The sequence below is a fragment of the Spea bombifrons genome, chromosome 8 (assembly GCF_027358695.1).
Source record: "Spea bombifrons isolate aSpeBom1 chromosome 8, aSpeBom1.2.pri, whole genome shotgun sequence".
NCBI classification, from domain to species: domain Eukaryota; kingdom Metazoa; phylum Chordata; class Amphibia; order Anura; family Pelobatidae; genus Spea; species Spea bombifrons.
In genome coordinates this window covers 23,460,436-23,473,193 of record NC_071094.1, presented here as the reverse complement: position 1 = coordinate 23,473,193, position 12,758 = coordinate 23,460,436, and the positions used below count along the sequence as shown (strand labels likewise).

Sequence of the window (12,758 nt, the reverse complement as noted above, 5' to 3'; positions counted from 1 at the left end):
TCTTGCAGATATATGTCTGTATATGTTTTGCGATCCCACGATTACAAAGCAGGAGGAAATTCCACACAGTCAGCCCTGTTCTCTTGGGAGCAGTACGCTTTAATAGGAATAAATGGGTCTGCATGTAAATCATGCATATTCTGATAGTAACAATGATTATTGTAACCCCTTTGCTGCAGAGTAAAAGCTGAAAAGGAAATGTATTTTAGATCCTGGCAGCGAAGAAAGTGTTTTTTAAAGTGTACTCAGCAAGCTTGGTGTATGGCAATCGTGAGTACAGGTGCTGAAATGTGCTATATTTAAGAGAGAGGCTGTGTGTATGAATATAGTATTCTAGGTAAATAGAAATGGTTACCTTAAACAAAATTATATTAATCTATTGAGAAAGAAGACAAATATAAAAGCTATTTATTTGTAGCTTTAAAAATGTTTAATAACAGATTTGTATTAACATTATCTGTTTCATGTGCTTGGAGTAAAACATTTTCTAGAAAGTACTTGACCTCCACGTGCTGTTTTTTTTTTGTTTTAGAAATGTTTAAATATTTAAACTTGATTTAAAAATTATGGAGAAATTACACAAAATATGCCCTACTTGTACTTTATTGTAATTCGCTCCACAGCGCGCATTGTATTTTTAAAATATTTTCTCAAAAGGTGAGGCCTACAAACAGCTTTTTTTGCTAGAACAATTAATGTCACTTATTCATAGGTGGCAGTTCCTCCTTCAGCATGCTGTTAATGTCTTTCCAATAAGGGTTTAATTAAGGTGATATAATCCTGACCCCAGCACTTAATCAAAGTGATTGAGTGTATTGTACATTTTAAGTAAGACTGGCCAGGATGAAAATTACATTTTAATTCAGTCCCTTTCTTCACCCCCTGCCTGGTGATGCCTGACTCTGGCACAGTGATATGTCCTATAATGTGTGTGTTTGAAGCTTAAGGAAAAATAGCTCATACAGAAAGCAGAGATATGCAGCATATTATCTGCAAGTTGTGGATTGGATCCAGTGCCTGGAAGAAAGAGATGGCTGTACACAAAGCAGAAGCTTCAGACAGAATCTGTTAATAAAAGCGACAGAAGGAATCAACAACGTGGATATCCAGCCATGATGTGACCACTGACAAGGCTTGATGTGGCAGCTAGGTCACAAAGGCATGGGATGACAGACTCATTTGGAAGATGCCTGCTACAAGAGATAGTGATGGCATAAAGAGAATGAATTGAATCTGTAGCATCAGGACAAAGTGTTAAAGGGATAGAACGGCAATCCATATGTGAAGAGGAAAAAAGGAAGTTGATACGCTGGATCACTGACTTCAAATAAATAGTAAATGAGACAAGAAGCTCAAGCATTGGGTTCAACTCACTGATGAGAGAATGGAGAATGTACATACTTGTGAAAGCCTTTCGAAATGACAAATGCTGGCAGAGCACAAGGCTGAAACAAGAACTGTGTGAAGAGAAACGGGGAGGTAGTCAATAAGGTGACCTCCATATCCTCAATGTAGCAAAATACTTCAGTCTAAAGATACAAACAAATCAGGCAGTGACCCAGCAATAAAGTAGATGGGAAGCAGATCGGTCTACCTGGAGCCTTTCTTTCTGCTTGTACTATTACTAGAGGGTCACGTTATGTTACCCAACTGCCTAACACCTCCTCAATTGGGTCAGTCTATATCAGACTGGCACTGTTTGAACAAATTGGACCAGCACAGGTGCCTTTGCCAAACCTTTCAAACTGGACACGATAAGTCCAGATTAGCTAAAATAAAAAGGTATCACCATCTCTCAGAGTTCCATTGGTCTAAATTTCTCAACTGCTGTCAGGATTCGGCCCAGCCCTGCAAACTGCCAGGAGTGGCCGCCCCATTGAGAGGTCTGCCTGGAGTTGAACTCCTCTCCACAGCTTGCTGTTTTGTTTACTTGTGTGTCTGTATTTTATGTATCTTTGTCCTCTTTCCCTTATACACCTGAGGATCTCGTGTTCCTCTCTCATCTCCCCATGTCCTGGGATATCCTATCCTTGTTTAAAGGAGAAGCGTACGAGGATCTTGGCTCCTCACTCCATCCCCTGTGTCTTTCTTGCCTTGTTCCCTGTCCTTTGTGTCATCCTGTACCATGTATGTCTTTTGTCTGGTTATGTTTATAATCTGTGTTCTGTGTATTTATGTCCAGCTGTATTGGTTATGCTATATCCATGCCTTCCTTACCTGAAGCCTATGTAATTAACACACCTGATCTTACCAAAAGGCTTTATATCTCTGCCTCTCAGTAACAGAGGTGTGAGTTCATTTAGTTACTTTGGACCTGTCTCTTGGATTTACCCTTTTGCCACCTTTTTGACCTGGACTGCCTATTGGATTTATTCCTTTTGCTTGCTACCTGTCCCAGATCCTTTTGGATTCTTACCTGGACTATTCTAACTTTGTACTCCCCAGCAGCCTGTATACTTGATATGCCTCTTACTCTGCTACGTATGGTGAGATGTATCTGCTTTGTTTAATATACCTATATTCAAACATTCAGCTTTTGTCTCATTTGTGAAGTGTGTGTCTATCACTGTGTGCGTTCTTACACTCCTGCACTCTGGACTCCAACATCCAGTAAGGGCTGAGATATGATGAGCCTGACAACTGCTCATTGACGAGTCAGTGCTGTCCCAAGAAGGAACTGGGTTTGTTCAAACAAAACAAACAAAAAAAACATCTATGTATTTTGCCAATGGTTTGGTGATTATGGGACTCTGTCTCTTCGATGCTTTTGATGCAGAGTTAGACACCTGTAATACTCAGGGCCGTAGGAAGGGCACAACTGCAAGGGGACGCACAGCCTCCCGATCAGCAGCTGCAGCCTACAGGACTGGTTGGAGTGATCACGGATTTCCCTAACCAGCTCAACAGGGCCCTGCCAGCAATGTGATTCACCATGAAGACCGTAAAAAACAGTAGCGATTCTATAGGGGAGAGGGCAGTGGAAAGGCCACCTCCCCTGGGCCGGTCTTCAGGGGACTGCTTTCGCAGTGGCACGATTGTGCCACCTCCCCTGGGCCGGTCTTCAGGGGACTGCTTTCGCAGTGGCACGATTGTGCTCTCCGCAACCAGCCCTGCTCATCAGGCGCACCCGTGGGCAGTGCACTTCCAGGCACCATCAGCGCTGGTCTGGGGAGGAGGTTTTCGATGAGCAGGGCTGGTTGGGGATATCATAATCCCCCTTTAACTGACCCAACATTGGGGAGCGCGAGGTCTGTCAATTTAGACCTCGGCTTCCGTTCTCCCTAATGACCACACACCAGCAAATATAATAGCCGGTGCATAGTGATGAGGGAGCACTAAAGCAGAGGCCTGGAGTGACAAACCTCGCTCTCCCACCACAGGATGTAAGATAGAATATGATGGAAGATAGAAGATGATGGAAGATGAGAAAAGTAAGAGATGGGGAGAAAGGGCTGTGTATATGTGTGTGTGTAAGCGCTGTGTATACATGTGTATGGGCAGTGTGTGTGTGTGCATGGGCAGTGTGTGTGTGCATGGGCAGTGTAGGTATTTGTGTGTTTGTAAGCTGGTGTGTGTGTAAAGGCAGGGGAGTGTGAGGGCAGTGTATGTGTATACACGTGTGTATGGACAGGCTTGTGTAAGGGCAGTGTATGTGTATATGCGTATTAATGCGCAGGTGTGTGTTTATGGGTAGTCGTAAAGGCAGTGTATGCGTGTTAATGGGCAGGTGTGTGTGAAGGCAGCGTGTTGTAAGGGCAGTGTATGTGTATACACTGGGGGGAACAATTTTCCATTCTTGCCTCGGGTGCTACGGCTCTGGTACTACTTGAACCAAGCCCTGGTAGTGAGTTGGCCACATGATGGAGTGTGATGAAGTTTTTCTTCTTACTTTACTGACCATGCATTACCAGGAGTCAATCCCAGAGGGTTTCTCCTACGATTACAGAAAGTTTGTCTTCATAATACAAAGCTACTGCGGTAAAAAGAGTTTCCCAACTGCAACGTTTAGGGAATAATACCCTGTTATTTTATATAAGGACATTTTAGTAGCTTAAAAATCTAAACGCCAGCGAAATAACATAAGAGTTTTCACTTTAGCTCCGTCTTTTCAACCACTTACTTTTGGGAAATCTACATTTTAGTGAAACGTTCCTGTGTTTTACAGCCTCTCACATTGGATAAGCATACCTAAAACACTATAATTTTAGTGGAAAGCAATCCCTTCTAGTTTTCCGTAGACACCGTATTTCAACAGCTTCCCAGAATCTAAAAGTTGAAAATGCAGCAAAGACTTCAGGCAAGCTTCCTTGTGAAAATAATGAAATGGTGCTTACGAGATATGTATATTCTGTATATTCCACATGATACCCAATATCCACCACAGGCATGGTGAGAGAAAAAAAAAGACTTGATGTTGTCATACAAGCAAAAAAGTAATTAACACTTGAATAAATCTGAACGTTAAAAACGGATGTATGAATAGCTCTTAAAATATCTACAGATCCAAACATAAAGAGCCCTGAGTATTGTGATTATGTTATCGTAGCTAGATGGAGTAATTTGTGAATGATTTTTAAAGTATAGTATACAGCCATAACTTGCAATCTGACACTAGCAGCCAGAAGTGAAATGCTGTTATATTAACAGTGTGCACCTTTGTAGCAGTACATGACAAAAGCTGAATTCTGGTGACACATGGACAAAACAGCGCTGGAATACCAGAGGTTTGTTGTACATCAGTAGCCTAATTGAGAAGCTAATCACTTGCATGTACACAATAGTTTTTCACATCAATGACACTATGAAACTTGGCAATAAAGAAATTATATATTTAAAGCATATACAGTTAGTTCCATAAATAATTGGACAGCGTCACAATTTTCATAATTTCATAACACCACCAGTGAAGCAATCAAGGTGTGATTGAAGTGCAGACTTTGAGGTTTTATTTGAGGGTACATCCAAATCAGGTGAATGGTGTATGAATTACAACATTTTGTTATATGTAGTCTCTTCTTTTCAGGAGACCAAAATTAATTGGATAGTTGCCTGGGAAACTGATTCATTGTCAGGTGTGGGCTATTCTTGAATTATTTCATTAACAATTAAGCAATTAAATGGTCTGGAGTTGATTCCAAATGCGGCATATGTATTTGGAAGCTGTTGTAGTGGCCACTCAATATGAGGTCCAAAGAGCTGTCAATGAAAATTATAGCAGAAACATTAGGACTGGCAAAAAGCAACAATTTGGAACATCCTGAAAAAGAAGGAACGCACTGGTGAGCTAATTCACTCCACAAGGAAGACAACTGTAGTGGATGATCCCAAAATTATTTCCTTGGTGAAGAAAAATACATTCACAAGATCTAACCATGTCAAGAACACTCTCTAGTAGGTAGGCTTATCATTGTCAAAGTCTCCAATCAAGAAAAGACTTCATGAAAATAAATAGAGGGTTTCCCACAAAGTGCAAACCACTGGTAAGCCTCAGGAATAGGATAGCGCTTCACAGTTAAGATGGACAATGACCCAAAACGTACTGCAAAAGCAATCAAAGAGCTTTTCAAGGCAAATAGGTTTAATATTCTTCACTGGCCAGGTCGGTCACCTCTTTAAAACAACCGAAGATGCATTTCACTGGTCAAAGACAAAACTAAAGGACCCACAAACAAGCAGCAACTTAAGACAGCTGCATTAAAAGCCTGTCAAAGCATCCCTAGGGAGGAAACCCATTAAGTACAAAGGATTTTAAACCAAATATTAAAAAGGAACATTTTGCTTATGATTATGTAAGGGACCTTTTTTGAAAATTGCTGCAATTCCTAAACCATTCACGATGTACTGTAAATACCCGCAAATAAAAACTTCAACCACCTCTTGATTGCTTCATTTTAAATTCAGTGTGGTGGTGTAAACAGCAAAAAATATTAACATTGTGTCACTGTACAAATATTTATGGACAAAATGGTTTGTATTTCAATACAATCTACATGTAAACATTTACCACTTCTCAGCTTCTTGTAATTTACATACAACACTAACTAATACATCTCTCCTTCTCCTAACACAAAGGTACGATGATCATACACCTTTCATCTCCTAATCTGCTAAACTTATATATATTTCACGAATAACGTACAGCAACCATTCAGAAATACAGCCGACTTATTCCTGATGTATAACCACAACTCATGCATATTTATAAATCATCTCTAATGTACATATATGATGAACATCTGTTAATTTCCTATTGTTTACATTGCATCACAATCACTTCTGACTTCTTTTTTTACCTACTAATATACTAAATATAACAAGCCTCAGAATTGAGAAAAAAAACAACATCTTATGGAAGAATAATAATAATAATAATTATAATAATAAAAGAATGACTCAAACATCATTCAAGATCAGTGCACTACAAACCTGCTATCTCCAAATGTATTTCCAATTGGGAAACAAGTTATATGAAGTAGTTGGGATACCTGCCAACATTTTATCAGTACATTTCTTTTTTTAGTGTATATCTTAAATGTTGAGAGGCACTTATCTATCACAGTTTAAAGGGATTTTCTGGTTGTGGCTTCATACATTTTAATGCACACACATCATTTACCAGGAATTTACTCCTCTTCATTTTACAGCATGCAACCAGGCGCATGTGTTCATTTTACAGCATGCAACCAGGCGCATGTGTTCATTTTACAGCATGCAACCAGGCGCATGTGTTCATTTTACAGCATGCAACCAGGCGCATGTGTTCATTTTACAGCATGCAACCAGGCGCATGTGTTCATTTTTTAACACTTCTAATACTTGTGGCCATCCTACAACTTGTCATACTCCCATTAATGAACATGTGAAATGAGCTGGCATGCATCAGTGGAAGAAGGCAGGACACAAGTATACAAAACCTGTTTACATGTTGTAAAATATTTATGAGACAGAGAACTGTTGTGTTCCTTGCACACATAGCAAACACATACACATACATATTTAGAAGGCAATTAAAATTCTTGTACCTATGTAGCCCTAATCACTACAGTTTCATTGCTGGCAAATAACATTTAAGCATTCTTATACTGGATGGATCTTGTAATCAAGATGGTTCTTAAATTCACATCAATAACGCTAGGCCTCTCTATACATTGGAAGGATATAGCCATACCTGGGAACTCTCCCAACTCTAATAGACCCTGAGATTGAGGCAAAGCCTAAGTGTGAAGGGGAGAGTCTCGGGGGTTACACAGACTGACTCCTTCCTATTCTGTAATGCTGTGATCATATCTAAGACATCAGTATGTGATAGTTGATGTCTACTTGATTTAACTTATCTTTAAATAGTGACAAGACAAGGTTCCCATTAGGACTGGTATTAGAGCCATTTTGTAAATACATTTGGCAAGTCACTACTTTGAAACTTCACAATAGACTTTCAAAGGGTTAAAAAGTTTCAGGCAAGCTCATTTAGAAAGTTTGCATGTTTGGATATAGCCCTTGTCTCCTACTGAAAAGACAGAAGACGCACACACCCTCGCCTTCATCTGCTGACACAGACATTAGTGAAGCCTACATCTGATCACATTTTTGACAGGTTCAAATACAGATCTCTGGTTTTTGACATTCTTTTGTGAAGCCGTGAAATCAGTCCCAAAAGTTGTTACTCCAAACACTTTAGAAGGGCCCCAGCTTTGATCTTATATCCACAAACAATTCCATACAATAAAGCAAAATAGCGACATATAGAATGTTGCAGACATTTATTTCAGTTTATTAACCATTTTATGTTATCTTCTTATTCTTCCAGGCTCCAAATATAATTTCTCTCTATTTCATCCCCACCATTCAGGATTTAGAAGTACAAGGTCTATGGAAACATGCCCATCAGTAACATCCAAAGCTACAAATCTCTACCAGACAGATACAATAAACAGCTTTGTCCTCTATAATCCTTCTTAGACTGATCATTTTGGTGTGATTAAGTGGCACTAAAAAGAGCAATAATGGACTTCAGGAACTGCACACTTAACCCATCAACAGCCTGAACAATAATTAAGTGTAACAATTTGGCATTCAAAGTATTAATCAAAATAACATCAATATATATATTTTTAATGCAGCAGACACAATCACAGCACAGAACATCTATTTCAGAAATTAAGAAAACAGCCATTCACATAGAGTAGCAGTAATACTAATTATATGTATGGATATTGCCGTTTATAACTATAGCACATGATAAAAGATAAAATAATTGCTAAAAAAAAGTAAATTAGACTTCAGAAGTTGCTTTTTTGCTGAAAAAGGCAAAGAAATCCAAACTGGGAATCTACCACATTCATATAATTATGTGTCATAAATCTGAAAGGTGTATTGAATGACGTAATGATATCGGTACTTCTGTATTCCTACATAAATCTAGCGACAGGGAAACAGGGGCTCAAAATCTAGAATGGTTATCATGGCAAACAGGCCCACATTTCTCTAAGGAGAACGTCAGTGATGACACAGTGCTAGGGGGAACTAATAGCTGCTACAAATTCAATTTCAATGGAAATCTATCATTTTCAATGCCATTTAGGTGACATTCTTAAAGCCACAACATTCAGTGTTATACAAAATGAAAGTTTAGTGGAAACAAGATCAGTTTTAGTACATAAAAGGTGTATTATGTTTGGGGGTACCAAAAAGTTAAAACGAGATTGGTGAACAAGATATAAATCTGGTCCTGACTTAATTAAACCCGTTTTCCTTATAATTATTCTTAAGTGCACATTTTCTAGAGCCCTATACTAGCGTGCACTATAAAAGACTATGTTACGTAGATTAGTATAACAGGTATTTAGGCACAGCTTGTCATTCAGTGTTACGGGGTGTAAAACATATTAGTCTTGTGCAGATATGTGTGTTTTCCCGCCGACAGTATAAATACTTTCAGAGGATAGGGAAAAGACTCCACGTTTTGTACACTGTCCAACTTTCTCCAGTTATTGGAACACCCTGGGGGTTGGCAGACTGGATCTCCAGTATGAAAAACACATGCAAACTGTTGAAGGGAAAGGTCGGACAGGTTTCGATTTATACCCTAGCATACACAATCCTACATTTTGGTGCAAGTTGTGCCTTTCCATGTTCACAGCAATCAATGTCTTTCCCAGGAAGCTGCAGACTTGTGTTGCAACATTGAATGAATCATGATGTTATGTTACTATTTCCACGTTTTCAATAAATGCTGCGATTGTCGTGTATTTTTTTTTTATTATTCCATATTCAAGGGAATAGACAACACAGAACATTGAATAGATTACGTCTGGTAGAGTAAACACGATTTGACTATCAAATTCGTTATCTGATGTCAATCTTCTATTTCATGGCTGTCACTTTTCATAATCTATCCAAGAGGTAAATCTAGCTTTCACTTATGAGAAGAGAGGTTTCATTATGACACAGAGGATTTTTATCAGTCCCTACTAATAAAGCATGAGAGTATTCGAATTTCAGTCGGGAAACACAGTGCATCGTGATATTTATGGGAAAGTTAATGCATAAATGAGGCATTGTACTGCCTACCCCTCTGGCAGTGAATGACTTTATCACTGTGCCGTTTACACGCAATAGGTGACACAATACCTTTATTTTATTTATATATGGTTACATACGTGAAAATAGCAGGAACTATGAGATACATCAACAGTTGCTAAAAATAATGGACTTCTCTATTGCTCTATTTGAAACACTAATATTTTACAAAACCAAAAGTGGCTTTTCATATATTCTACCATCGCAACACATAAAGGGTTAAGGGAATTTTAACAATTATTTTATGTTAAAAATTGTGACCTCACAAAGAAGAGATGAACATGTTTACGTGCAAAAGATAGTGACGGTAATTCTGGTGTATTTACATTTATCAGACTTGCTACACGTAACAAATGAAATGAACGTGAAGTTGAGGTCAGGCATTGAAGTGTAAGAACTGCATTAAGGATACCATTATCAACCTGTGACTCTCCTAGTGCTGGGTTATAGACATATAAAGCATGCTTCCCTACAGATTGACAGCTGTGATTAGGTCCAAGACCATTGATAATAAGCAGCTAATTGTGATGTCTCCTCAACTGCACACTCACTGGTAGATGATATATAAAGGGACACATTCAGACACGAGTGGAACTGTTATAAACGTAAAAAATGATATATTCCTGTGGTATACAGGAATGTGAAAACACTTGCCTCTTTAGTCTGAAGCACTTTAGTTTTAGAGTTTTTGTAGAATGAGTATATACACTGCATTAAACCTGATATTTATTCCCGTTATCAGTGGGCAATACGTAGAACACTCGGTAAATGATAGCTGGGGTAAGCCGGCTACGATGGGGAATTTTTCAAAGTTTGAAATGATCAATGTTACGCATTTGCTTTCCAAACTCTCCCCAACAAAAACAGACGGAAAAGGCAGGACGTAACCTCCTTCTAAGTATCTATAGCAAAATGGCTCTGTGCCCAGAGGATCTACCCTGGAGAATCCTGCAGCATTTTTCAAAGCAAACCAATAAATTGCAAGGGATGCACATGCCTCTTAGAGATAAAGAGTTAATACTCCTTTCCCTCCTGAAAATAAACTTGTCAAGTACCAATGATTTCAAGTCAGTCACATTCTGAGATGTCAAAATGGAATTTTGATAAACAAATAAGCCCTTTTTCCATTAAACAAAAAAAACGGTTTATTTTGCCCTCAATTCTTCAAGTATCGCTCATTTACTACCTGACTTTTTATCCATAATGATCTTGTATAAAATAACAGGGCACAATATTACAGAATAATAGAAGCACAGCTGATTTTTCGTATATATATATATATATATATATATATATATATACACACACTCATTTTCAGATATTATGTAAATCATTAGTAGAAAATAGTGACGCTTAAATAGTGAGCACTTAAATCTTGTTATATCAGCATAACACAGGCAAAAGTATATTTTATATAAAACCAAAACAATAAGTAACTTTCAACAAAGATCCTAGTGTACGGTATTCTTCATTTGTGTACATATCTGTAACAACAGACTCTGATCACATTGTGATTGTTAATTTCTGGAGCTAACCCAACTGCTGACACTTCAGCTGATGCCCACATATTTCTGACCTGGTCCCATAGTTTGGTAATGTAGATCATTCTAAGTCAGACATGGTCTACACAAGCAATTCCATTTCTACATAGGATACAGAGAGTTATTTTGAGAAATATTAGACTTCCAGATACAATAAACCTTACCTGTAGTGGAGAAGAGCAAGGTAGCGAGAGAGAGCAGGAGAAGCATCCTTGTTCCTATGTGCTTTGCTAGAGACTGAACTCCAGGATTGTATGTAAAAGGCAGAGGGAAGGAGGGGGAGTGGTGAGTGGCTTTAAACAGTCCTCTGCCAGACTCATCATATCTTCCAGCACTATACAGTGTATAGGATAAAACCGCTATGTATTCTCTCAACACTTGTGTATTACAACATATTGACTGTATATTGAAATAGCTACTCTTTTCTCTATTCAATTGTGGTCTTATTTTATCGATCACAGGTAATGGATACAATCTTGGTATAGATTCTGCTGTAAACTACTTCAGAAACACAAAAATCAACAATATTGATGACAACAGATATTTTGAAGGGCTTACCTGAAAGCATTGGTAGAGGAGGATAGCACTTATAAATGGAGCTATCAAAATTTTGGAGCCTTTATGTCTCTAACTCCATTTCCAGAAATGCCCGAAAGGAAAGTGTTTAGCTAAGATGATTCCTAGAAACCTTTTTTTTATTTTACACAAATGGTTTGAAGAATCATAAAGGCTGGAAAAAAGAATTTAACGTTTTACACAATGTTTAACATGTAAAACTATACATAATAAATGATCAGGCAAAAAACTTCACCAGTTTAAGTTAATAGCTGATTGCTTAGGCAGGGATAGCCAAATCTTTGGCTATGTATTTGGTTGTCACATGGGAATTATGTAGAATACTTATTGATTCAATAACATGACCTTTTAGATTTCCATTCAATAGAATAGAAACATTTGTTTCCCGATCCAAAACAGTTCCCTCCTATAATGCTCAGCTGTTGGATCATTATCCTCACTCACATTCCACATCACACACTGACATTGCGTTACATGACCCCACCACATTCCTGCCTCTGCAAGTGGACCGGCCCTTTTTGAAGGATTTTGGACAGCCCCTGACTTCAGAACACTGCAACAATTATGTCACATATCTCGGAAATGGGGCATCTGACATCAGTGGAAAATAGCACTTCCCCATTCGGACCAAAGTCCAGCTGGTAGAGGAGACACTAGAGAGCTGGTAAGATGGATACGGAGGGAACAGGATGTGATAACCTACGTTTTCCAGGTCACTGTTTCGCTTAGCGCAAATCACATATTATTATGGACCCTGCTGACTGCATAAATATGCCATCAACGGGTGAAAACCAAAAGGTGAATGTTCCCCTTTAGGGTTCATGTTATAGTTCCATGACTTTGTTTTGCATAAAGAGATTGTACAATCCATATTGGTAAAGCATGGAGTTTTACATAAGGTAACTAGGGGGTGGATTTGTTCTCTAAAATGAAATTCATTGCTAACCATGAAATTTCGGTTTCTGGTTTGTGTAAAGTTTTGATACTTTAAATACTCGATCAGTTTAAAAGGACTTTAATCACGCATTTCTTCGATATTGCACAGACATTTTAGTTCTTTTT

At 38.4% G+C, this 12,758-nt stretch overlaps 1 protein-coding gene across 1 annotated transcript in view; it reads right to left on the bottom strand.

Moving 5' to 3' along the window:
• LOC128502529 (relaxin receptor 2-like) overlaps nt 1-11,370 on the bottom strand; it is a 95,209-nt gene extending 83,839 nt beyond the window's left edge. The window contains exon 1 of the mRNA XM_053472333.1: nt 11,285-11,370. Within this exon, the coding sequence (XP_053328308.1) occupies nt 11,285-11,330 (46 nt within the window). The 5' untranslated portion in view covers nt 11,331-11,370. The remainder of the gene's footprint in view (nt 1-11,284) is intronic.
• Between the last annotated feature and the right edge of the window lie 1,388 nt (nt 11,371-12,758).